The sequence below is a fragment of the Heteronotia binoei genome, chromosome 9 (assembly GCF_032191835.1).
Source record: "Heteronotia binoei isolate CCM8104 ecotype False Entrance Well chromosome 9, APGP_CSIRO_Hbin_v1, whole genome shotgun sequence".
In the NCBI taxonomy this organism is placed as follows: Eukaryota; Metazoa; Chordata; class Lepidosauria; order Squamata; family Gekkonidae; genus Heteronotia; species Heteronotia binoei.
In genome coordinates, this window is record NC_083231.1 from 109,242,199 (window position 1) to 109,269,411 (window position 27,213).

The following is a 27,213-nucleotide window of genomic DNA, read 5'->3' on the forward strand; positions in this document are numbered from 1 at the left end:
TAGAAGGACCTCCATTGCCTTTCTAGGCCCCATGGGTGAGTGAAGAAGATTCCAGATGCAAATTAACAGGGTTATTTTTAATTTATTTAACATAATTTATATCCTGCCTTTTTGCCACCTAAGGGCCACCCAGGGCTTAAGAAATTAAAAACATGCATGATAAAATCACATCTTAAACAACACTAAAACAACAAAGAACTCATTGTTAAAACAAGTTAAAACCAGAGCTAAATTACAGATGGAAAAACACACTAAAACAACAATTAGAACAATGAGAAATGAGGAGGGCTCCCTGAAAGAAAGCCAGATGAAACAAAAAAGTCTTCACTCTCTGATGGAAGATGGCAAAAGAGGTGTCTCTAGGGTTGCCAAGTCCAATTCAAGAAATATCTGGGGACTTTGGGGGTGGAGCCAGAGGACTTTGGGGGTGGAGCCAGGAACAAGGGTGTGACAAGCATAATTGAACTCCAAGAGAGTTCTGGCCATCACATTTAAAGGGACAGCACACCTTTTTAAATGTCTTCCTTCCATAGGAAATAATGAAGGATAGGGGCACCTTCTTTTGGGGCTCATAGAATTGGACTCCCTGGTCCAATAATTTTGAAACTTGGGGGGTACTTTGGGGAGAGGCACTAGATACTACACTGAAAATTTGGTGCCTCTACCTCAAAAAACAGCTCCCCCAGAGCCCCCAAAACCTCCAAATCAATTCCCCGTTATACCCTATGAGAATCGATCTCCACATAGGGAATAATGAAGTACTCAGCAGACGTTTCCCTTCCCCGCCCCCACCCCGTTTCTGGCAACTCTGAAGCGAGGGAGTGGCCTCTCTACTCACGAGTTGCTGCCAACTTCTTCAAAGTAACACAGACACACGATCCCAAGAGGAAGCCTTTCAATCGGAGACTGAAGCCTCTGGAGGTGGAAAGGCACATGGTCCTCTGGGGGCAAGGCTTCCCCCCACCGGCCAGCTGACTGGGGGCAGGAAGGAGCCTGGGAAAGCAGAAGAACCCCCGCTGGGACCTGGGGATTGGCAAGCCTAGGTATCTCCCTAGAGTTCCAGAGTTTTGGTGCTACGACTAAGAAGACCTTCTCTTGGGTTTCCAGCTGCCAGATCTCAAAATGGTGTGTGTGTGGGGGGGGGGGGGGCAAAGCAGAGCCTCTAAAGATGATCACAGTTGTCAGGTAGGTTCATAAAGGAGAATGCGGCCCTTCGGGTATGTTGATCCTGAGACATATAAGGCTTTAAAGGTCATCACCAGCACTTTCAATTGTGCCTGGAAACAGATTCAAAGCCAGTGTAGATGGGCTGAAACTGGAGTTTTATGTTCCCTGCAGCTCCCTCCAGTCCACAATCCAGCATTTTCCACAGTTGCAAAAATAATTCCTTCACATTAAAGGGTTTTTCTTAAAAAATGCAACTATTTGAGTATAAGAAAGCTTCCAATTTTAATGAAGAGTGAAAAAAGTACACCTATTTATCCAGAACTGCGGCTAGTTAGACATAGTTAAGTGTTCACAGTTTGAAACATTAAAATACAGAAATAATATTTTTTTCCAACTTGAAACACGTAAAAGGCTGACTGTTTTCTATTAAAATATTCTTAGTGACGCTTCACGTCTCACCCGTGTCAGTACCCAGAGGGGGGAATTTTATATCGCTCACCCTGCATGTTGCAGCCAGAAAGAATTCAGAAAATCTCTTTGTACGAAGGCCCATTCGCTTTACTTACCAACACAAAGGATGTTGAAGCAGAAGCCCTGTGAGGTTGACTTGTTGACCAGCTGGTCGGGAAGACTGTCAAAACCCACATGGCCCGACAGGGACAGGTTTCGGAGGTCATCGTTCTGAAATGCCAAAAGAAGAGGGATATGTCAAGGTTTTTCAGGTCATTATTTTCATTTTTTTTTTTTTTAGATTTATATCCAGCCCTCCCCTAAACAGGCTCAGGGAGGCTTTTTTTTTTTAAGATGATGATATTGGATTTGTACCCCGCTCTTCACTCTGAGTCTCAGAGTGGCTCACAATCTCCTTTACACTCCTCCACAACAGACACCCTGCAAGGTGGGTGGGGCTGGAGAGCTCTCCCAGAAGCTGCCCTTTCAAGGACAACTCTGTGAAAGCTATGGCTCACCCAAGGCCATTCCAACAGCTGCAAGTGGAGGAGTGGGGAATCAAACTCCGTTCTCCCAGATAGGAGTTCACGCACTTAACCACTACACCAAACTGGCTCTCTTACAGGAAGTAGATCAAGATGGGTAGCGGTGTCTGTAGCTGCAGAAAAGAACAAGAGACTAGTAGCACCTTCAAGACTAGCAATATTTGTGGCAGGGGAGAAGCCTTCATGAGTCATAGCAGATGTAGCTCATGAAAGCTCATCCCTTGCCACAATTTTTGTTAGTCTTTACGGTGTTATACTAAACTTTTGTTCTTTTCTACTGTTACAGGAAGTAAAACACATAACCTGTCCATCTCATTGGATACCATGGGATGTTCTCCATTAAAATCTCCATAATCAGCATACAGTTTATCTTATTTTAATCTAATTTTTCTGGAAGTAGGAAAAAGCAAGGCCGCTGCATATAAATGATCACTCATATACACACAGGTTACAGCCCTACACGTCAGATAGATAGATTAGATAGACTGATAGAGATAGGATGACAGATTGATAGAGATAGATTGATATAGGATGACAGACAGATAGATTTTAACAGAGCTTTTTTGGTAGAAAAAGTGCAGCAAGAACTCATTTGCATATTAAGCCACACCCACTGATGTCACCATTGTTTCCCACAGGGCTTTTTTGGTAGAAAAAGCTCAGCATGAACTCATTTGCATATTAGGCCACACCCCTGATGCCTTGCCAGCTGGAACTGTGTTCCTGCTCAAAAAAAGCCCTGTATTTCAATAGCACAACTGAAGCTTGATGCAGACTGAATACTTCCAGAACTCCTAACTGCCATGGGGACATCAGGTAGCATTGCACCTGCTGAAGTAGCATCAGGTAGCATTGCACCTGATCTCCCAGTGATGAATGGAAGTATCAGGCAGCACCACATCTGCTCCATGCCACTGTTGGGCTGGCTAAATCCCACGAGTAGCACTACAGCCATATTTTTGCTGGCCACGGTGAATTATTAACCATCCTGCAACCACAGCTGCAAAAAGCAACAATGCTGATAGAATGCACCATAGATAGTGCTGGCAGTGGAAGGAGTGGAGAACTCCTTTAAATAAAACGCATACAGAATCCCGCTGACTTTGTGCAGAATTGCACCCAGCCACTAAAACACACACATTTGGATCCCATGTTTTTAATATGCAGACTGCATTCTTTCCCCCCTAATTTTGCTCCAAAAATGTTGGAAATGAAGCGCAGGGAGGGCAAGGAAATGCCATGCCAGGGAAGAGGAAACAGGAGATTGCACATTAAGTGCTCCAGTTCTCATGGGTAGGAGATAGGCCAGAGCTACCTCTTCACCAAACCAGAGAGTAAGACAGCAGCCCAAGTTAGTTTTGTACCCCTAAGGGTGTCAAACTCATTTGTTATGAGGGCCGGATCTGACATAAATGAGACCCTGAGAGGCCCAGACACGTCAGGTTGGACCGAGCCATGTCAGGCTGGGCCATGTGTGTAGAAGAAGAAGAAGATATTGGATTTCTATCCCGCCCTCCACTCCGAAGAGTCTCAGAGCAGCTCACAATCTCCTTTACCTTCCTCCCCCACAACAGACACCCTGTGAGGTGGGTGGGGCTGAGAGGGCTCTCCCAGCAGCTGCCCTTTCAAGGACAACCTCTGCCGGAGCTATGGCTGACCCAAGGCCATCTCAGCAGGTGCAAGTGGAGGAGTGGGGAAATCAAACCCGGTTCTCCCAGATAAGAGTCCGCACACTTAACCACTACACCAAACTGGCTCTCCTATTTCAGATTAGGAAGCAGACAAACACAAATATATATTTTTTAAAAACTTAAAACATGCTGAAACATTAGCACTCAATGGTCTTAAAGGTGCTTTCTTTGTATTTCTCCCATGGGATCCAGGGAACTGGGCAAAGGAAGCTCTGGCTCTTTCCTTCCTTCCCCAGGGATTTGGGGGTGGGGGGGGGGAGAAAACCTCAGCTAATAGAAGGAAGAGAGGCTTGGCTCAGAAGCTCTGCTGTTTGATTGAGAAAGCCTGGCAAAGCAAGCTATTCTTCTTCCCTCCCTCCCCAAGGGAGGGGCCACAGCCAATGGAGAAAATGGAGGTTTTCCTCTGTAGCTCCTGTGCAGTTGAGCAAGCCTTGCAAAGCAAGCTGTGATGCAGAAGGAAGCGAGAGAGAGGGAGAAGGAAGCAGATGACAGCCAGTTGCTCGGGGGCCTGATAGGAGCCTGCCGGGGCCTAATTCGGCCCCCAAACTGCATGTTTGACACCCCTGCCCTATGACAGTCCTACAGAATAATCTATGGACGGGTTTTATTTCTTTTTTTCTTCCTACATTACATTTCCATCAGTATAAATTACATGCCGTATGTAAAGCGCTCGTCTTACAAGGCTGATTGATAGTGAGATTTAAAAAAAAAAATCAAGGGCTTTTGAAATGGAATCTTTGCAGCTTTCAAAAGCTACTTCTATCGAAGTCAAGGGAATATGCAAGCCAGTTTTCTTTTCATCCTTTGGCAAGCATTTGGTTAAAAGGGAGAGGATCTATCAACTGGAAATTCTTTATTTAGACCCACAGGGCTGCTTGGCGAGAAATTTTTTTTTGAAAAGGCGGTTCTACAAAGTACAGTATTTTGTAAATTATGAAACTGCCTTATAACCTAGTCGGGCCTATTAGCCCATTTATAGTCCAGCATCTTCTACTGACGGCTGCCTAGGGTTTTAGACAGAGATCCGTTTCACCACTGCTATCCAAGACCTCCGGTACTACCTGTATCACCGGGCTCTTTTTTGTAGCAGGAACTGTTTTGCATATTAGGCCACACACCCCTGATGTAGCCAATCCTCCAAGAGCTTACAGAGCTCTTGGTACAGGACCTACTGTAAGATCCAGGAGGACTGGCTACATCAGGGGTGCGTGGCCTAATAGGCAAAAGAGTTCCTGCTACAAAAAAAGCTCCGACTGACAGTATCAGAGGCCTTTCCCAGATCCCGTAACTGCAAGATACCAGGGAATGGACCTAGACCTTCCACATACAAAGAATGTGCACTACCTCTGCTCCTCCCTGACACAAAAACCGCCTCTGTGCTGCTTAATATCTAGCAGATGCTCTTGGGCATTTCAGGCACAAATGGTGTCCCCAGCCCCGCCACCTAAGATTTCATAAGTCGTGATAGATGTTGTTACCCTATTTTAAAAACCAAAAAGGAGGACACATTTCCTAACTGATGTTAAACAAGTGAGATCACTATGAACATATGAAGCTGCCTTCTACTGACTCAGGCCCTCGGCCCATCAACGTCAGTATGGTCTACTCAGAATGGCAGCGGTTCTCCAGGGTCTCAAGCTGAGGTTTTTCACGCCTACTTGCCTGGACCCTTTTTAGTTGGAGATGCCAGGGATTGAACCTGGGACCATCTGATGCTCTACCACTGAGCCACCGTCCCTCCCCAAATGACAAATCTCTTTTTAAATGTCCTTACTCTTTAAGCTGTGATAATTGCTACTACTAGGAATATTTCCTAACTTTCCAACCCCAAAAGAGGACATTTTCATCAGTTTTCTTAAAAGAGCCCAAAAGAAGACACACACACACACAACTAGGACATGTCCTCTGAAAAGAGGACACCTGGTATCCCTAAATGATGCTAAGGAACCTTTCTGCCTGAAAAGCAGAGGTCCCTCCACTGATCTGAATCCAACACCTTGGCTCACTTTGCGAGACTTTTTAAATTATTATTTTCAGGAATTTTTCTTTAAAAAGAAAAGAAAAGCCCAGCAGGAACTCATTTGCATATCAGGCCACACCCTCAGATGCCAAGCCAGCCAGAAGTGCGTTCTCGCTAAAAAAAACCCACCCTGGGTGAGATCAGACGTTCATAAAATCCCGCTATGAGTTTGAGTGGAGTCCGGAAGCATGTCGGATTTTAAGCGGTTGTCCAAACGTCAGCATCTGCGAATGGTGGTTAGCTCGTTCGAGACCCATGTTGAGACGACTGGGGCGCGGACTAATTTGATACTGCTTTCAATCAGGAACAAAATCCTTCTGACGGTTCCTGAGCGGAGTTTCTCTGTTTGAACGCTCCATCGTTGGCGACTCGTCGGAAGCGCACCACCGCTTCCCTCCCAAAGCCCCTGCAAGTGATATCACTGCGCCAGTGAATGAGCGAGCGAATGTTGGCTCGATAAATCGTTTACCCGCCCTTATGTCCGGAAACAAAAATCACTTTTGAAAGTAGATGTGAACTAGATGTGAACTGATTTGAATTCCTGGGTTCTTTTCTGCACGCGTAGTGCTCGTGCTGGAAAAGTATTGCCAACGGACTAGCAAAACTTTAGTGATCTGACCCATTTAAAAGCGACGCGCTGCAGATAGCAGGCACCACTGTGCCTGCACTAATGCAGATTGACGTCTCATGAAACGAGGTCCGGTAGAGCAATCTGATTGACCAGCGACGGGACCCACATGGGATAGAACGGGAGCCTGGCTGTTGTCTGATCGGAAAATTGGTTGTGCGGATTATAATACAGGCGCGTTGCAGATGGATTTAATGGTGAGTGTGACCACACCCCCTGGTTATTTTCTTCTCTTCATTTATACCTTGCCTTTCTCTGCACTTGGACTCTCTGTCTGGGGCAGTGATGCTCTGTATTCTTGGTGCTGGGGGGGGGCACTGTGGGAGGGCTTCTAGTGTCCTGGCCCCACTGGTGGACGTCCTGATGGCACCTGGTTTTTTGGCCACTGTATGACACAGAGTGTTGGACTGGGTGGGCTAATCGCCTGATCCAACAAGGCTTCTCTTATGTTCTTGGGACCCAAAGCAGCTTACACTGTTCTCCCATTTTGCATTTTATCATCACCACAACCCTGTGAGGTAGGTTAGGCTGCATTACACCACACTGGCTGCTGCTTAATACAGGTCTGCAGTGGCAGTATCTAAAATATTCCTATTTGGATGCAGCATGCAATTCCCTGCTCTATCCTATTGGAGATTCCCTTTTTTTTCCTGTTGCAGTTTTGGGGCTGCCCATAAACATGGGTGGCTCTGGGGTGGGTGTCTCCTGCCTTGCTGTGCAAGGCAGCTGTGCACAAAAACAAAAGAGAAGGAAAAACGACAGAAGAGAGTAAAAACAAGAACGACCCTGGCAACAAATGTCTCCTGCAGTAATCCAAAAGGAAAGTTCCCCTATGATTGGCAGCCACTTCTGGAATGATCATCTCCGCTTTGTGGGCTGCTATTTATAAACCAACCCAGGCTGTGCTGCTAACCAGAGCTAATAAACTGAAAAGGCACCACGGTGCCCAAAGTCATGCGCTGTCCCTCAGCAAGCCCTGAGGAAGGGACGAAGGAGCAGAGAATCTCTTCAGCTCAGAGAGCGAGAGAATCACCCCAGGAATCTCCTTGCAGCTTAAGGTTCAAACCAAACCAAAGAAGCAATGTAGGAGACTATTCTCAACACATATAATTAGCGAAACAATTCACACTTGCGGCTCTGACAAGACACATCTATTCTAAGCAACAGACTCCAAATTTTGTTAGCAAACGAACAGAAATGCTATGCTGTCTTTCGAGCCGAACGTTCTCAACCCAGCCCTCCTTGTTCCATCGTGACCTTTAGAAGAGACCAGGAATGCGCTCTTTTGTTGGCCTTGCAAATCAGCCTGGGCAAAGTGACTTGTCCGTGCAAACAGTTCGGCCCACGTATACATAAGTTACTACAACCCAACTCTATGCTTGCATGCTTTTTAGGTTCAGTGGGGCTTATTCTCAGGAAGGTATGCACAGCACCGCATATACGCCTGGCTTTGAAAGCCTGAGACAGAGGAGTCCTATGACTTACAGGTTGCTGTAGCTTTCTCTGCCTGCTCACCTGGAAGCCAACTGTGGCTCACCACAGGCGAGTTGCCATTACCTGTGCACCACCAAAACAGCAAAGACAGCCTTGACCTAGATAGCCCAGGCAAGCCAAATCTTGTCAGATCTTAGAAGCTGAGGAGGGCTGACTCTGGCAAGTACTTGGATGGGAAACCTCCTTGGAATACCAGCAGTTGGGAGGCTAGGCAGGCTTTATTCAGCCACCTCTCTGAATATCCTCCAAATCCCAAGCGGAGGTCAGTCACCAGAGGTCACCATGACTTCCAGGTGCACGCATTTTGTAAAAATACAAAAAAAAAAAGACAGCAAAGACAAACAGAAAAGAGTTGGCAGTTCTGCTGCAAAACTCATAAGAACCTAAGAGAAGCTAGCTATGCTAAATCAGGCCAGTGGCCCATCCAGTCCAACGCTCTATGTCATGCAGTGGCCAAAACCCAGGTGTCATCAGGAGGTTCACCAGTGCGGCCAGAACTCCAGAAGCCCTCCCACTCTGATCCCCCAAGCACCAAGGATGCAGAGCATCATTGCTTCAGACACAGAACAAAATCAGAGTGCAGTCGCACCTTTAAGACCAACGAAATTTTATTCAGGGTGTGAGCTTTCGTGGGCATGCACACTTCCTCAGACAATGTAAAATATGTGTCCTAGATAGAGGGTTCCATCTATATCTTGTGACCAATAGCCACTGATGGAGCCCTGTTCTATAAGTTTAGCTTATCTAATCATCTCATGAAGCTGTCTATGCTTGTAGCTGCCACCATTTCCTGTGGCAGTGAATTCCACATGTTAATTACCCTTTGGGTGAAGAAGTACTTCCTTTTATCTGTTCTAAACTTACTGCTCATCAATTTCGTGGAGTGCCCATGAGGTCTTGTACTGTGAGAAAGAAAAAAGTACTTATTTCTCTACCTTCTCAATCCTGTGCATAATTTTGTACGCCTCTATCATGTCACCCCTCAGCCATCATTCCTCCAAGCCAGAGCCTTAACTCTTTAACCTTTCTTCATAGGGAATGTGTTCCATCCCTTTAATCATTTTAGTCGCCCCTTTTTTTTCACCGTTTCCAGTGTTTGCTTCCCCTGCAAACTTGCCAAAGCCAGAAGCTGGGCATCTTCTAGGAGCGTTTTTTAAAAAATTCAAATTATTCTAACGCCTTCTATTGCTGGCAGCAATTCAGACAGGATGGAATATCTATTAATTTCTGATATCATCTAGGATACTGTGTCCAAAGCCAGGAAGCTCAATATAATAGTTCTCAAGCAATGGAGCAAACAGGAAATGCAACAGGACAAATTCTATTCTGCCCAAGATAAGATGTTAGAAAGCAGCATGAAGGTGAGAAAGGCTAGGCATACAGAAGAACAAGCCTCGCAGGGACAGGATCAGCAGAGCTTCTGCAAAGAGAAATCTTGCCACCCAAAAGCAAGTAGATGGGGTGAACAGCCAGTATGGAGTTCTCAAGGTACGTCCATTCTCCACAGCAGGGTTTCCTAACCTTTTTGAGCCTATGAGCCAACCTAGAATTCTGACACACAGTGGTAGGCACAGTCACAAAATGGCTGCTGGAGGAGGAGGAGCCGGCCACAAAATGGCCACACGCAGTGGAGATCCTTGCGCTACCATGGCAGCTGCTGCCAAACCAACATTAAAAAAAAAATCCATGCAGCTGATTGAATTTCCAATGGTCAATCAGAAGTCTTGCTGGGCAAAAGCCACATCTGGCCTTGTCTACTTTCTAAGGGGTCAAAGGGCACCTCAGTGCACGCAGGCACCATCTTAGGGACCCCTGCTCTGCAGGAACTAAGCACTGCTTCAGTATGGGCAGGGGATGGCCACAACAGGACAGACACAGCAGCAACTACTGGGGCAGGCCAGCAAACAAGACCAAAAGAAAACAGGAGTGTCAAGGGTGGGAAAGAAGAAGATGATTATTTTGGATTTATATCCTGCCCTATACTCTGAATCTCAGAGCCTCAGAGTGGTCACAATCTCCTCTACCTCCCCCTCCCCCACAACAAACACCTTGTGAGGTAGGTGGGGCTGAGAGTGCTTTTACAGCAGCTGCCCCTTCAAGGACAGCTTCTATGAAAGCTATGGCTGACCCAAGGCCATCTCAGCAGGTGCAAGTGGAGGAGCGGGGAATCAAACCCGGTTCTCCCAGATAAGAGTCCATACACCTAACCACTACACCAGGGGTGGCCAGTGGTCGCTCTCCAGATGTTTTCCCCCTACAACTCCGATCAGCCCCAGCTATTGGCCATGCTGGCTAGGGCTGTTGGGAGTTGTAGGCAAAAAACATCTGGAGAGCTACCGTTCGCCACCCCTGTACTACACCAAACTGGCTCTCGACAGAGGATCCTGACCCCACAGGGTTGGTTTGCATGACCCCTTCCCTTCCCCTTCAGAGTTTTTTTTCCTGTTGGTTGCATCCTCTTGTTTCCATCCCTAATGTTTTATAAAAAGAATTTTATTGAACAAATGTTTTCACTTACAATCAACATTAAAAATATATCATATTGTGATATACAGGATTTTGTGGTAAAATATTATTATTCATAAGGTAAGTCACAGCTGCAAACCAAAGTATCACAACTTTTTTCTCAAAAGACTGAGGAGTACATTTTGAAGAAGAATACGCCATTTTCGTTAAAATTAAACAATCCCATACTTTGTCCTTCAAAGATGCAGGATTTTTATCTTTCCATTTTGTTGCTAGTTCCCTAACATTCTCTTTGTTGGATTTACACACTTTCCAAGCTATACTTCTTTTCCTGGCTCCCTCTCCAATTGTGCTAATTTTAAGAGACGCCACATAGACGACGCGTACCAAGCCAGCCAGTAAGTACAATGGCTGAAACAAACAGAGAGCAAACGCATTTGATTTAAGTCTTTCCCTTCCCTCCACAACTTTCCCTTGCCAAGCATATTAAGAGTTGGTGAGCTTATTCTTCTTTTTAAGTTCCCGCCCAGCTCAAAGACAACCTGTTACAGTCATTTGCTCGGCAAAAGCGGCTTTAGGAGCCAACCGCAGCTGGTGGGAACTTAACCAGTAAACCTGGAATACACTGAAACCTGTCCCTCCATCTGTAACAGCGAGCCATTCTTGCTACTACGTGACTGTATTTGGGGAAACAGGGTTTGGGGCTGTAAAGAAGCTTTCAGGAAAGGGTTATGTTTCCACTAGGGATGCTATGGACATTTGATTGTTATGTTTTCTGCAAATAACATAAGAAGTGACCCACTGTCATGGGTGCTGGGGACCCTGCAGAAGAAGCCGAGCCTGCAGAAGGAACTGTGCCCCTGCCACCTGCACCAGTGCCCCTGCCTCCTGCTGAAGAAGATCCAAGCCCCCCTGCCTCGCCCTCTCGGGTGGCTCGTGTGCGTGACCGCCTTCGTCGGGACCTCAGGGATCGGAGGAGGGCGGCACGCTCACAAGTAAGACGCTCCCTGAGCCCTGAGTGTTGAAAGGATTCTGGCCCTTCTAAGTGTGAGGATGCTTAAGTTTCGGCAGGATCCTGGCTGCTGCTCTGAGACAGCAATTAGCCCAAATGAGCAACAGGCAGCAGAGGGCTATATAGCTGTGGGCTTTGGGAGGAGGCTTTGTGGAAGCAACTAGTCACATACCTGACATCCTAGCATCCACTCCGGCTCTTGACTTTGGCTTTTGGATTCCTGACTTTGGCTTGGACCTCTGGACCCCCTGACTTCGGCTTCGGAACCTCTGACCTGTGATACCTGGACTACGATTCTGTTTTGGCGCCTTGGACCCACCTTGCTCACCAGTTGCAGACCCTGGACCGCCCCTGGACTTTGCCTGACTCAGCCCCAGCTCGTGACACCCACTGGGTCAGACCAATAGTTCATCTAGTCCAGCATCCTGTCTTACACAGTGGCCAGCCAGTTTCTCTGGATGGCCAACGATGGAGCACATATCCACTGGTATCCAGATATCCATTGGTGTGGAGAAATATCAAGATCCACCAGCAGGACTGCACTTGGGACAGAAAAATTAACCATGGTTTAAGATAAAACATGCACAAACCAAGACAGTTACCTAGTTCTTTCCCCATTTTTTTCTCATCTGTAAAAAGGTGACCTTGGCCATTAAGATGACCCTAGGAACAAGCCAAGTCGAGCAGCTCCTATAGGGGTCACTCTGCTCAGACCCAGATGGCAGTGTCTGCTTTGCGGCCAAGATTGCGTCTCAACTTCGCGCCCGGCACAATTGTTCAACATAATTCGGACTCTTACAACACTGCCACAGGGCAGACCAAATTCTAACGAATTGGAAATTGGCTGTGAGGCTTTTGCGAATTTCTTTGCAGATAAAATTGCATCGCTCCGTTCCGACTTCCCTGCCATATTAGATACAGTCAGCGAACCTGAGGCTCCGTGCCTGTCTTCAGATCGTGTTCTGGACGGCTTCAGTGCTCTCAGCCTGGAAGAAGTTGACAGGATCCTCCTATCTGCACGCCCAACAACTTGCAAATTGGACCCGTGCCCCTCCTGGCTTATTAAGACCTGCCAGAGGGAGCTGAGATATCCTATACGGGATATCATAAATAGATCCCTATTGGAGGGGCATTTTCCATCTGCGCTTAAAGAGGCGGTGGTCCGTCCCCTCTTGAAAAAAACAATGTTAGACCCGGCCAAATTGGCACATTACCGGCCGGTCTCGAATTTGCCCTTTTTGGGCAAACTTATTGAGAGGGCAGTGGCGTTGCAGCTACAGAGTTTCCTGGAGGACGCTTCTGTCCTTGACCCCTGCCAGTCTGGCTTTCGCCCGGGCCTTGGGACGGAGACAGTGCTGGTCGCCCTGGTGGATGACCTTCAGCGGCATCTGGATCAAGGCGACTCGGCGGTGCTGATGCTGTTAGACCTATCGGCAGCGTTCGATACGGTCGACCATCGGTTGCTGGCCTGCCATCTTGCCGATGCGGGGATTCAGGGGCTGGACTTGCAATGGCTTTCCTCTTTCCTCGACGGTCGGGGACAGAGGGTGGCGATTGGGGATGAACTGTCCCAGAGACACACGCTTGCTTGCGGAGTGCCTCAAGGGGCGGTACTCTCCCCGACGTTATTTAACATCTATATGCGCCCCCTTGCCCAGATTGCCCGAAGGTATGGGTTGGGTTGTCATCAGTATGCTGACGACACCCAGCTCTATCTACTTATGGACGGCCGGCCTGCCTGCGCCCCAGAAAATCTGGACCGGGCGTTACAGGCAGTGGCTAGGTGGCTTAGGCTGAGCGGGCTGAAGCTGAATCCGGCGAAGACAGAGGTCCTTTGCTTGGGTCGTTGTGGCCCGGGAAGGGAAATCCCCCTGCCAGTTTTTGAAGGGGCGCCGTTGACAGCGGCGCACAGGGTCAAAAGTTTGGGGGTACTATTGGAGCCTTCATTGACAATGGAGGCTCAGATAGCAGCCACTGCCAAGTCCGCATTTTTTCATCTTAGGCGGGCGAGGCAGTTGGCCCCTTTCCTGGAGCACGACGACCTAGCAACGGTGATTCATGCCACTGTCACCTCGAGGTTGGACTACTGTAATGCCCTCTACATGGGGCTACCCCTGTGCCGAACCCGGAAACTGCAGTTAGTGCAGAATGCCGCTGCCCGGCTGTTACTAGGGCTCCCAAGATGGGAGCACATTCGGTCGGGGCTTCGGGATCTGCACTGGCTGCCAATAATGCCGAGTCCGGCACAAGGTGTTGGTCATTACCTTTAAAGCCCTATATGGCCTAGGACCTGCCTACCTTAGGGACCGTCTCTCCCCACACGTTCCCCAGAGAGTACTACGATCGGGCTCACAAAATCTGCTAGTAATCCCCGGGCCAAAGGAGGCCCGTCTGAAATCCACCAGGGATCGGGCCTTCTCGGTAACGGCGCCTTACTGGTGGAACCAGCTGCCGGAGGAGGTGAGGGCCCTGCGGGACCTAGGGCAGTTCCGCAGGGCCTGTAAAACAGTCCTCTTCCGGCTGGCCTACAACAACTAACTGACACTGAGAATTTCTGGATGGAATTAGAATGCATTTAACAGACCGCTGGTTTTTATGTCTTATGTTTTATTAATTTATTGTTTTAATCCTTACTATGTAAATGTTTTTAAGATAAACTTATGTAAGTTTATGTGTTGTGAGCCGCCCTGAGCCACTTCGGTGGGAAGGGCGGGATATAAGTCAAAATATAAATAAATAAATAAATAAGTGTCATGGAAGAAAGGACCCACGCCCATCATTAGGCTTGCCATTTGTTCATCCCTTGAGAAAATGACATTCAGGAGAAAGATGGCTGGACAATGGGCTCCACAGTGACACTCTAGGAATTTCCTCATGTCTCCATGGTCTTTACAATGGAGGTACGGGGAAATTCTTAGAGCATCACCTGAAAGTTATAACATATCCCCAAACTCCAAACTCCCCAGGCACTGCCTTTAAAGTCTTCAAGCATTTACTGAGGCAGCGTTGGCACCCCCACCTGACATCTTTGCCAATGGCTTTCAAGGAAGCGTTCCCTGCAAGGGTTCTACCAGCATCAATGAGGGCTCTGATTGGCTTCTTGACTATCAGAAATCCTCCAAGAGACAGGTTCACTGGGAACTATCCCAGAAGGGTGAAGGACCAATCTATCCTTGCATGCAGAGAGCAATGAAGGGAAATAACTCTGGGTCTTAATTAAAAGGAATTAATGAATAGGAAGCAGAGAGTGAGTATAAATGGGCAATTTTCACAGTGGAAGATGGTAAGCAGTGGGGTGCTGCAGGGCTCAGTACTGGGCCACATGCTCTTTAATTTGTTCGTTAAAGATTTGGAGTTGGGAGTAAGCAGTGAAGTGGCTAAGTTTGCAGATGACACTAAATTGTTCAGGGTGGTGAAAATCAGAGAGGATTGTGAGGCTGGATGAGTGGGCGTCAATGTGGCAGATGAGGTTCACTGTGGCCAAGTGCAAAGTAATGCACATTGGGGCCAAAAATCCTAGCTATAAATACAAGCTGATGGGGTGTGAACTGGCAGAGACTGACCAAGAGAGAGATCTTGGGGTCGCAGTAGATAAATCACTGAAAATGTCAAGACAGTGGGCCGATAGCAATAAAAAAGGCCAACGCCATACTGGGAATTATTAGGAAGGGAACTGAAAACAAATCAGCCAGTATCATAATGCCCCTGTAAAAATCAATGGTGTGGCCTCATTTGGAGTACTGTGTACAATTCTGGTCACCACACCTCAAAAAGGATATTATAGCATTGGAAAAAGTGCAGAGAAGGGCAACTATTTATTTATTTTATTTTTTATTTGATTTGATTTATACCCCGCCCTCCCCACTGAAGCAGGCTCAGGGCGGCTCACAGTATAAAACCACAACAAACAATTAAAACCATACATATTATAAAATTATACAGTCAAAAATTAAAACAGTCAAAATAATTTGGTGCTAGTCTCTTTGATGTCATGTAATTTCAATGGCAACAGTATTTCTTCAATTTCCCTACGATACAGGCTCAGCGTCAGTTGAAGGCCAACTGGAAGAGTGGTCTTACAGGCCTTGCGGAACTGAGCAAGCTCCCACAAGGCCCTCACTTCCTCTGGTAGTTGATTCCACCAGTGGGGGGCTGAAATCGAGAAGGCCCTCTCTATAGTGGTCTTTAATTTGGCCTGCTTTGGCCCAGGGATTGCTAGTAGATTTTGAGATCCGGATCTAAGTACCCTCTGGGGAACGTGTGGGGAGAGATGGTCCCTAAGATAGGCAGGTCCTAGGCCATACAGGGCTTTAAAGGTAATAACCAGCACCTTGTAGCAAATCCAGTATACTATTGGCAGCCAGTGCAGTTCCCGCAGTTGCACCTGTATGTGCTCCCACCTGGGAAGCCCCAATAGCAGCCTGGCCGCCACATTCTGCACTAGCTGTAGTTTCCGGGTTCGAGACTAGAATGATTAAAGGGTTGGAACACTTTCCCTATGAAGAAAGGTTAAAACACTTGGGGCTCTTTAGCTTGGAGAAACGTCAACTGCAGGGTGACATGATCGAGGTTTACAAGATTATGCATGGGATAGAGAAGGCAGAGAAAGAAGTCCTTTTCTCCCTTTCTCACAATATGAGAACTCATGGGCATTCAATGAAATTGCTGAGCAGTCAGGTTAAAACGGAGAAAAGGAAGTACTTCTTCACCCAAAGGGTGATTAACATGTGAAATTCACTGCCACAGGAGGTGAGGGCAGTTACAAGCATAGGCAGTTTCAAGAGGGTAATGGATAAGCATATGGAGCAGAGGTCCATCAGTGGCTATTAGCCACAGCTTATTGTTCGAATTCTCTGTCTGGGGCAGTGATGCTCTCTATTCTTTTTTGGGGGGGCACAGTGGCAGGGCTTCTAGCCGCACTGGTGGACCTCTTGATGGCACTTGGGTTTTTTGGCCACTGTGTGACACAGAGTGTTGGACTGGATGGACCATTGGTCGGATCCAACATGGCTTCTCTTATGTTCTTATATCTTTATGCCATGTTAACACAGAATAGTGGCAGAGGGGAAAGCTGGCTTCAGTCAGGCTACATTCTTGCATTCAAATGCCAGTGGTAGTCAGGACTAGATTCATACCCCCTGTGAGAACAGAGTGGGGAAGAGGCAAAGGAAGGAAAAGGAGGAAGAAGAGGAAGACAAGGAGGAAGAAGACAAGGAAGACAAAGACAAGGCAGACAAAGACGAGGCAAAGATGATGAAGAAGAAGAGGTGGTGGTGGTGGTGATTTGGGTTGATTGGCAAAAAGAAAAAAGTCACAAGAGCTTTTGCAGTCAACTGCTCCCAAGTCAAATCAGCCTGTGGGAAGGCAAAAGAACCCACAGAAATAAAACAAACAGGCTTTGCACATTTCAGTCTGAAAGAGAGCAGAAAAAGGAGCTGAGCAGCAAAGTGCTGAATAATTTTGAAGCATTCAAAGGAAGTACACATGACTCTGCCTTATACTGAATCAGACCCTTGGTCCATCAAGGTCAACATTGTTTACTCAGACTGGCAGCCGCTCTCCTTCTGCCTGGTCCTTTTAACTGGAGGCGCCTGACGGGGACTGAACCCGGGGTCTTCTGCATGCCAAACAGATGTTCTACCTCCGAGCCACAGCTGAGCATGGAGGAGAAGGGCTTGGTGACATCTGTTTATTTTACCAAGAAATTCTTGGTGGATCACTGAAGGCCAGACTTTCTAGAGAGAGGAGGGGAGGGGAAGTCATAGGTTTTGTTTCCCACCAGGATTCTTGGGTTGGGGGAAGAGAGAGCTTTTTACTCGCTCTGCCTACATCGCATGTCTTTCCCCCTGCTCTGAATTTTCAGAGAACTGCAACTGAAAGTGACAATTCAGCTTTGCTTTGGGCAGAGAGAACAAATATTTCTCTTCCAGGCAAAGGTTTGGCTAGAAGGTCAGCGCAAACTCCAAGCAGTAACAACCTCACTCTCCTGCCAAGAAATGACATAAAAGGCCATTTCCCTTCCTTAACAATTCCACCCGCCCCCCCCCAAACCACTAACATTTCTATTTGGAGGAGAAGTGACTAACGCATAGACCAGTTCTCATGTCACAAATTGCTAACCAGCAGAATGCCTGAAGTTTTTTTTGTGTGTGTGTTTTACTGGCGGGGAGGTGGAAGATAAGAACCATGTGTACACATTCCAGTGAGTCTTGTGAAGTTAGCAGAAGGGGAAGGGGGGGAGGTCGGGAGAGAAAGAGAGCAATGTGACAACCATGGAGAATTTCTGAAGGCAAAGCCCAATCAAAAACAGATGCTATTCCAAATGCCCGGACCTTGAAGTGCCACTGTGAACTGCTGCAACTGAAGATAAGGCAGAGAGAGTAAATCAGCCCTGTCCAAGACTTCTGGTGGAAACGCCAAATTATTCCTTCTTTTCGAGGCTGGGGTGAACTGAAGTTGTGCAAGTCCCAAGAAGCTAAAAGAAAGTCTGAATGACAGCAACCGTCTCTCCCTCTCCAGACCCAACTGGCTACATTTATGCCCACCCAGCTCTTGCTCTTTTCCCCTGGAGTCTACCCTCTGGAGTCAGAAACTGAGGCCAACCGTTTCAAAGCAAAAACGATGCAGTTATTTACAGCTTTGCAAGTACCAGTTAAGCTAAAGGGGTCTGAAGGGACAGGAAAGCTAAAACCGGTTTGGAAACAAATTCAACTGCCACTCTTTCAACCCTGGGGACTGGAGTTTAACTTTAAAAGCTGCCTCATTCTGTCCTTCACATGTTACCTCATCTTCTGCCCATGAAGCTTAGGGTGGGATACAGAGTTCTCCCTTCTGTAGTTCAGCCTTGCAATACGTATGGTTGCCAACAGGCCTGGTGAAAGTTAGCCTGCCCTTTAATAGAGGTTTAGGGTGTAGAAATGGAGGGCTAGAGTGCTTCATAGCAAGGTGACACAGGGCTTTTTTTGCAGCAGGAACTCCTTTGCATATCAGGCTATACCCCCCCCCCCCTGATGTAGCCAATCCTCCAACAGCTTACAGGACTCTTAGTACAGGGCCTACTGGAAGCTCCAAGAGGATTGGCTACATCAGGGGTATGTGGTCTAATACGCAAAGGAGTTCCTGCTACAAAAAAAAAAGCCCTGTGCCTGAGTAATATCAGCTAGCCCATAACAGTCATTTAGCCTCTATTAAAGGGACACCTTAGCAACAACCTCTGAGGTTGGCAAGGCAGAGGGAGAGATAGACATGTTGACTGCCTCAAGATCACCCAGCAAATTTCACAACAGAGTGGGAATTTGAGTATGCATCTTCTTAGGGTTGCCGGGTTCATCAGAAATGTTCCGGGAGCTGGAAGCATCATCGCACGGGCCAATGTCACCCCAAAGTAACACAGGCACACTGGTGATGTCAGGAGTGACGCTCAGTTTTCTAGGCAAAACTCTATGGTAACATTTATTTATTTGTCTATCCTGGCCAAGGCCAAACTCTGGGACAATGGACAACAAAATAAACAATACAAAATCAATAAAATTCCAATTAAAACATTTCAGAAAGCTGGGTTTTCCTTCCAGACTGTCAGAACATATGGGGGGGAGGGGGAGAGAGGGAGTAAAATTTCTGAAGGGAGTGGGCAGAGAGGAAGGAAGCTATTGCTGTCCTTAATCGAAAGCCTGGCAAAACATCAGCCTGAGTCTTGCCAAAAACCACAGTGTCGCCCCCTGATGTCACCAATGCGCCTACCCTCCATCACTTCCAGGTGACATAGCCGGCGATGTCACTGTTGTTCTTTTGGGGGGGTTGATTTCCTCTTGCTGCCAAGCTGGCTGGCAGACAACAAGAGCCCACAAAAGCAGAGGATCTTCCACACCCAATTAGGGATGGCAACCCTACATCTTCTAGATCCTAACCTGACACTCTAACCGCTGCACCAGACCTGCTTTATTGTTTGAAAACTATCAAGAGCATTAGGGTTTGTAGAATCTTTCGGGCTCAAGTGCCGTGTTCTACTGAAGAAAGTGTTCCTTCCAGACGTTTCGTTCTCAGCTGCAGAGAACATCCTCAGTGGCGTTGCAGCCGGAGCAGGCGCTCTGACCTTCTTGGCTGCTGTGCATTGAGTGGGGCCAGGGCTGCTGGAGAGCTGCTATTTCTAGGGTGGAGGCGGTGTGGTGAAAGGGCAATAGGTTCATGGATGTGCCCATTGTTTGGTGGGGCTTCCTGGAAGGGTAGTGATAAGGAAACTGGCTGTTTCACCACACCCCCTCCAGCCTAGAAATAGCAGCTCTCCAGCAGCCCTGGCCTCACTCAATGCACAGCAGCCAAGAAGGTCAGAGCGCCTGCTCCGGCTGCAACGCCACTGAGGATGTTCTCCGCAGCTGAGAACGAAACGTCTGGAAGGAACACTTTCTTCAGTAGAACACGGCACTTGAGCCCGAAAGATTCTACAAACCCTAATGATGTTACCAGCTGTGAAAACCTGAAATCTTCGATATCAAGAGCAGTTTAGAACTAAAATGAGGTAATATAAGATCACAGGAAGTCCAATAAAACAGCAGGCAAATACAACGATTCATTCAATCCTCAAACACAGAGCTAAGCAGCAAATGTCTACTTTAAAAGCCCAACCGGAACCAGTTTCCCAAATTTCAGAACAGCGTAAGTCTGGCAGGCTTCGTTAGGAAGCCAGTTCTACAGACTTGGGGGCAGCCACGCAGAAGACCCTGTCTTTTTGCAGCAAACCTTTATCCCTTTAAAGCAGCTGGTTACAAAACGCCATCACTGAAGAAGTCGAACAGTGCAAAAGTCCACAGAACTCCATATATGGGGCAAAGTCCACTTCCTGTATACGTCTTTATGTCCTGTTATCTTCTGTACTGCTTCCAAGGAATCCAAAAAATTCACTGGAGAGAGAAAGGGGACCATACTCCTAGGTCAAATTACGGTTTCATTTCTTGTCCCTTCGTCAGCATGATCTCTCCACAACCACTGTTCCACAGAGCCACAGAGAAATACTTTAGTTTTTGGCTCAACTCATTTCTTTTTTGCTCTGCACCCGGCTTTTTAAACCAGCTGCTTTTCTGGAAGCATTACTGTATGTTTAAATGTTGTTAAGACTTTGTCACTAAAATATATGTTTGTACACACTTTGGTGTGATAATAAGGATATTTCCGGTGTTGATTGTATTGTTCCATATTTACACATCGGAACCTGTTGAATTTATATTTTTAACCTTCATCCCTTTGGCAGAACTCAAAAGCCAGGCTAGAAGTTGAGAGGGAGGCTGAGGGGCTTTGAATGATCATGATCGTTCCCCCATGAAATAAGAGGCATGAAATGGGCTTAAATGGACAGTGCCCATGCACCCTTAGACAGTTTATCTCCAATGCCTCTGCAGTTATAGTGGCCACTGTAGTAGGCTCCACCAAAATGTTTGAGAGGCCACCTGCTGAACTACCTTTGAAGCTGTCCGTCTGATAGCAAATTTAACTGCAGCAATTATCAGGCAGCCCTGACCTGGTATTCCACCCCACCCCCAGCCCCGGGCTAGCCTGATCTTGTAATTAAGCAGCCCTTGTATGAGAGACCACCAAGGAAGTCTAGGGTCACCAAGCAAAGACTGGCAAATGCAAGCCACCTTTGAGCATCTGTTGTTTTGAATTACAAACTTTCTTCTGTCTGATGATAACTCAGAGATCACTCAGAAAGTAGCCAGGTTCTGTTCTCATGCGATGAAACTTCATAATATCCGGATTGCTCAGGATATTGAAGAATACAGTAGTGGGGGATAGTTTAGTGGATTATATTAGTTGGAGTAGTAAAAATTCTTATTTATATCCCTTTGATTGAATTTTAGATGTTACCGTATTAGTGTTAATACTAACATGGTCCTTGAATTGCATTAGCTGTTTTTAAACCAATGTATATGCTTTATATTTTCAGTGTGAATGTTTTAGGTTACTTTTTGTATTCTAGTCAAGTACTGTAATAAACTTTACTTGCAAAGGTTGAATGTCTAGTGCCTTGAAAATTCTACAGGCGCAGGGATTTTTTTTTTTGTAGCAGGAACTCCTTTGCATATAAAGCCCCACCTCCCCTGATGTAGCCAATCCTCCTGGAGCTTACAGAAGGCACTATACTAAGAGTCTTGAAAGCTCTTGAAGGATTGGCTACCTCAGGGGTGTGTGGCCTAATATGCAAAGGAGTTCCTGCTACAAAAAAAGGCCTGCACAAAGTAAATTAGTAAGTTACCACAGGCTTCCTGACATGGATGGCCCAGACTAGCCTGGTCCTATCAGATCTCAGAAGCTAAGCAGGAATGGGAGACCACCAAGGAGGTTCAAGGTTGCTATACAGAGGAAGGCAATGGCGAACCATCTCTGTATGTCTCTTGTCTTGAAAGCTGAACACCAGGAAAATATACCATTCAGACAGAAATGGCCTCCTACACTCAAAGTAGTACTAGTAGGGTAGTTGGATACAGAATTCAACATTACATCATTGAACTCTTCATTGGTATTAGCATCATTACACACATTGCAGCATATTAATGGAGAACAACATGTAAACCAGGGGTGGAATTCTAGCAAGAGCCCCTTTGCCTATTAGGCCACACCCCCTGGGTGTAGCCAATACTCCAAGAGCTTAGAAGGCTCATTTTTGTAAGCACTTGGAGGATTGGCTACATCAGGGGTGTGTGGCCTAATAGGCAAAGGGGCTCTTTCTAGAATTCCACCCCTGATATAAACAAAAAGTATATCCTTGAAAATGTATACTCTGGGGTGTCTAACAGTGACTCATGAAATTTAATACCCTGCCACAAATTGTGATAGCCTTTAAGGTACTACTGGATTCTTATTCTGAAAATATTGTATAGCACACACAAGAATGATCATCCTCCAATTCTGTAGATTGTCTTGCATAAAACCCTTAACAATTCACAGTTGAGTGATTAAAGCTTTCTTTTAAAAAGCATTCCCCTCATTCTAAAGCAGAAAGATTTCTGTAGAAGGTATTTTTTGGGGGGGGGGGGGGCGGTTAGTAAAAAAAGGAAAGGTCTCCTGTGCAAGCACCAGTCGTCTCCGACTCTGGGGTGACGTTGCTTTCACAACGTTTTCACGGCAGACTTTTTATGGGGTGGTTTGCCATTGCCTTCCCCAGTCATCTACATTTTCCCTCCAGCAAGCTGGGTACTCCTTTGACTGACCTCGGAAGGATGGAAGGCTGAGCCAACCTTGAGCCGGCTACCTGAACCAGCTTCCGCTGGGATCGAACTCAGGCCGTGAGCAGAGGTCTCCGACTGCAGCTTTACCACTCTGCGCCATGGGGCTGTTTACATGGGTGAGTAAAGGGGAGAAAATGAGGAAAAGTGTTCTCTAAGCATACTATAAAGAAATATTTCTGCATATCAATCTTCTGTTTAAGGCTTCAGAGTGGTCAGACCAGTTTTGCTTTCTGTCCAGCTGTCAGTCTTCTATCAGAGTCTTGTAGATTAGCATCAGAGAGTTGGAATCGTATCTAAACTACTTGCTGACTTCGAGAAATTCTCCTCTCCTCTGAATTCTGAGATTTTATCAGCTGCTTAAGCACTTGCAAATCCATTTCTGCCTACCCCCAGGGTTTGAGAAAAAACACCCTGCATTTGAATGAAATAAAGACATCTGGATGCTAATTTTTTCTGTGACCAACACCGAATTTCATATCCACGTTGCCAGACTGCAGGTACACGGAATACACAGGTATCCCTGTCAGTCTATATTAAAAAAAATCTCTGAAGAAGTATTCATGCACACAGAAGCTTCTACCTAGAATTAAACTTGGTCTAAAAGGTGCCACTGGGCATGACTTTGTTCTATTGCTTCAGACCAGGGGCAGCCAAACTTGCTTAACTCAGGAGCCACATAGAATAAACATCAGATGCAAGACAGGAGGGGAGGGGGGAAGGAAGGAAGATGGGGAGAGGTGGAAAGAAAGCAACTTTAACTTTAAATGCAATCCTGATGCTGGGAAAGATTGAAGGTAAAAGAAGAAGGGGACGGCAAAGAATGAGATGGTTTGGTTAGACTGTGTTATCGATGCAACAAACATGAATTTGAGCAAACTTAGGAGGATGCTGGAAGATAGAAGGACCTGGAGTGAGGTGGTCCGTGGGGTTGCAAAGAGTTGGACTTGAATGTTAGACTGAACATCAGCAATTTCCTTCACTATGTTTTCCCCTGGAATTAAACCCAAACAAAATTTTAATCATATAAACTAAACTTGTTATTCCTGTTTTGGTCCTTGAAATCCACTAAACATCTTCACTATTCTGTTTGCTAATTTACTGCTCTCCCTCTACCTATATGTATGGGCTGGTAATTTCCATTTCACTGAATCTGAGGAAGGGTGTCTGCACACAAAAGCTTACACCTTGAATAAAACTTTGTTGGTCTTAAAGGTGCCACTGGGCTCAAACTTTTGTTTTACTCCCAGGAGAGTATTCTTAGGATTGCACTGTAACGGTCATAAGTGAACTCAAGAGCCAACAGAGGAATTTACTGACCACAGAGGAGATGTTTGAAAGACAGGCTTTCTATAAAAATGGAAGGATTACCAGATGCCAATACTGATATTTCCATACCATAGCTCAAACCTGAAACACACATTTACTCTTGATAACTGGCAGATTATCTAGGAAACGTGTGTCTCCATAAATCAACGTGAGGTGCAGAAAATACACTTGCGATTTGGGCCCTATACTGAGAGGTCTATGGTTTTATTCAGTAATTTTTTTTAAAAAACTGTTATTTATTTTTGAAATTCAGCCACAATCACAGTGACAAGCTGTTATGTGCAGGAATGATCTATGAGCCACAGCCGAAATCTTTCACTGGGCACTAAATCATGAGTTTTAAGCCAAAATGCAAACGGGGAAATTTATATATAATTAGTGGTGCATCAGAGAGTTCCCCAGCTGTGTTTATTGCTCACATCTGAAAGGGAGTAATAATAAATACTTTAATGAAATACCTAAGTAGCTGTAGGAAGAGAAGGGAAGAAGAAAACCCACAATGCCATTTGATAGGATTCGTCTTACATATTTCTGCATTAATAGATGCTTAAGTGTTCTGGAATTCAACCAGCCTCAGTGAAACAAAATTATAAAAATAAAAAAAGACACACACACCCCAAACATTCTTTTTTTGTAGGCGGACAGAGAGAAGAATGTGTTGGGAAAAGTTCCCACATTTCTCCCAAAGGAGAGTGGAACGTTCATGCATTTGATTATATGACTCTAAATGGCACACTGATATTTTAAAACCATAAACAAGTCTCCGAAAACGGCTGCATGCGAAACCCAGGAGACACTGGGGTGCTGAATTCTCATGAAAGAATTACAATAAGCCTGATAATTAAACACCTGCAGCAGAGGGGAAACTGAATACTGCTTTAAATTGCATCTGCTTTATATATTGAGCAAAAGGAAAAGGAAGAACAGATGGTGCAATTCAGATTCTAGGTGTGCATTTCTGAAGGTCCCCCTCCAATAAAAAGAACTCTGCTGTACTCATTTTCGAGCTGAAGAACCTGTCTCCCTGATTTGCTAGATTTCTCATTGCAGGAAAAAAAAATTTTTAAATCCCCTTTGTGGTACAGCCTACAATAATGCCTTGATTTTCTACTGTTATACACTAGGCCATGTCTCAGTGGTAGAGCGTCTCCTTAGCATGCAGAAGGTCCTAGGACCAGGGTTGTTGTTTTTCTTTGTAGCAGGAACTCATTTGCATATTAGGCCACACCTCTTGATGTAACCAGCCCTCCAAGAGCTTACAGGGCTCTTAGTAAAGAGCCTACTGTAAACTCGGGTAGGATTGGCTACATCAAAGGGGTGCGGCCTAATATGCAAAGGAGCTTCTGCTACACAAAAAGCCCTGCCTGGGTTCAGCCTCCAGTTAAAAAGGAGCAGGTAGTAAGTGATGTGTAAGACTTCTACTGAAAATCTTGAGTGAGCTGCTGCCAGTCTGAGTAGACAATACTGACCTTGATGGACCAATAGTATGATTCAGTATAAGGCAGCTTCATGCATTCAGTAAGCTATTTTCTGTTGCAAGAGGGCCAGCGGAAGGGAATCAAAATAACAACCGATCAAAAGGCAGACCACCGAGGGCAGGGGATTCATCAGTCTTCTTAGCTGTTCTGTGACTGGGGACTCTACAAGCCTACTCATTTCTTTTTGAAGTCCCTCAGAGATTAAAGCCCGATTTCACCTTAGTGCCATACAGATAAGAACATAAGAAGAGCCCTGAGGGATCAAACCAATGCTCCATCTAGTCTGGCATCCTGTCACACTGGCCAAACAGTTCCTCCGGATGGCCAACAACAGGGAACAGAAGCCGAGGCCTTCCCCTACTATTGCCTCCTGGCTCCAGAGGATTAGTGCCTCTTAACCTGGAGGTTCTCCTCAGACACCGTGGCTAGACATATCCATGGCTAGACATATCCAGTCATCATGGCTAGACAAAAAATGATAGACATATCCTCCATGAATCTCTCTAATCCCCTTTTAAAGCGGTTTGTTCCTGTGGCCATCGCTACATCCTCTGGCAGCGAATCCCACATTTGAATCACTCTCTGTGTAAAGTAGGATTTCCTTTTGTCCATCCTGAACCTACTTGCCCATCCGTTTCACTGGATGCCATCCGGTTCCAGTATTTTGGAAGCGGGAGAAAAATTTCAGCTCTCTCTTCCCCATGCATAATTTTATAAACCTCTATCATGGCTCCCTTTTAGTAGTTTCTTTTCTAAAGGGAAAAGTCCCAGACTCTTCAACCTTTCCTCATAGGGAAGGAAGGTACTCCAACCCCTCATCATCTTGATCGCCCCCCTCTGCACTTTTTCCTGCTCTGCAATCTCCGTTCAGCTATACGGTGACCAGAACTACACACAGTGTTCCAAATGAAGTCACACAAAAGACCTATAACAGGGGCATTACAATATCAACCGTTTTATTCTCAATAGATTAGTTTACTAATAATCTCTTAACAAAGAGTTTTTGCCTTTTTCGCTACAGCAGCACACTGGCGTGACACTTTCATTGAGCTATCCATTACCCCAACAGTTTTTTCCCTCTCAGTATGTTCAGACCCCACTAGCCCATACTTGGAAGCTGGGATTTTTTGTCACAATTGGGCCGCTAACAGACCGGCCCTTTGGGCCGACCCAGAGACGCCTCAGAAGGCACCCAAAAAACCCCATCCGCACGGTAACATCTGGCGGCTGTCCTGATCCCGTACTCACCCGTCCTCTGGGCTGATCCACCCGCCTCAAAAAGGCACCATGTCAAAAGTGGTGCCTTTTTGCTGGGCCGCCTGAAGAGCACCCAGGAAGCCGCAAACAGGACATGTGAGCATTCCAGACGTTCCCCGGGTGCCCACGGCCCACGTCTTTCTCAAGCGCCATCTGGCAGCTCCAGGGTGCTCTATTTCCAGCGGGCTTTATTTGGGGTGGCGTCACCCTTGATTTCCCTTTACTCATGTATACCAAAAAATACATCCACATACAGACCCAGGATCACCAGAATAGCACTTTCCCCAGTTACTTAGGGGACATACTGGTGTTCACTTCAAAATGGCTTCCTATAACCCGACACACTATTTAGGGAAAAGGGACAAAGAAATGCTATTCATAAAATACCGCCCCCAAAGTCTTATGTTATTAGTAGACAAGCGCAGACTTCCTTTCAAAATAGCATTTAAACTATCTACCA

At 46.2% G+C, this 27,213-nt stretch overlaps 1 protein-coding gene across 4 annotated transcripts in view; it reads right to left on the reverse strand.

Annotated features, from left to right (window-relative positions):
- Positions 1–27,213, reverse strand: part of SEPTIN11 (septin 11) — a 158,768-nt gene that overhangs the window by 80,649 nt on the left and 50,906 nt on the right. For all 4 annotated transcript variants that reach the window (XM_060247158.1, XM_060247156.1, XM_060247155.1 and 1 more), the window contains exon 2: positions 1,734–1,848. In XM_060247158.1, coding sequence (XP_060103141.1) covers positions 1,734–1,848 — 115 coding nt within the window. The remainder of the gene's footprint in view (positions 1–1,733; positions 1,849–27,213) is intronic.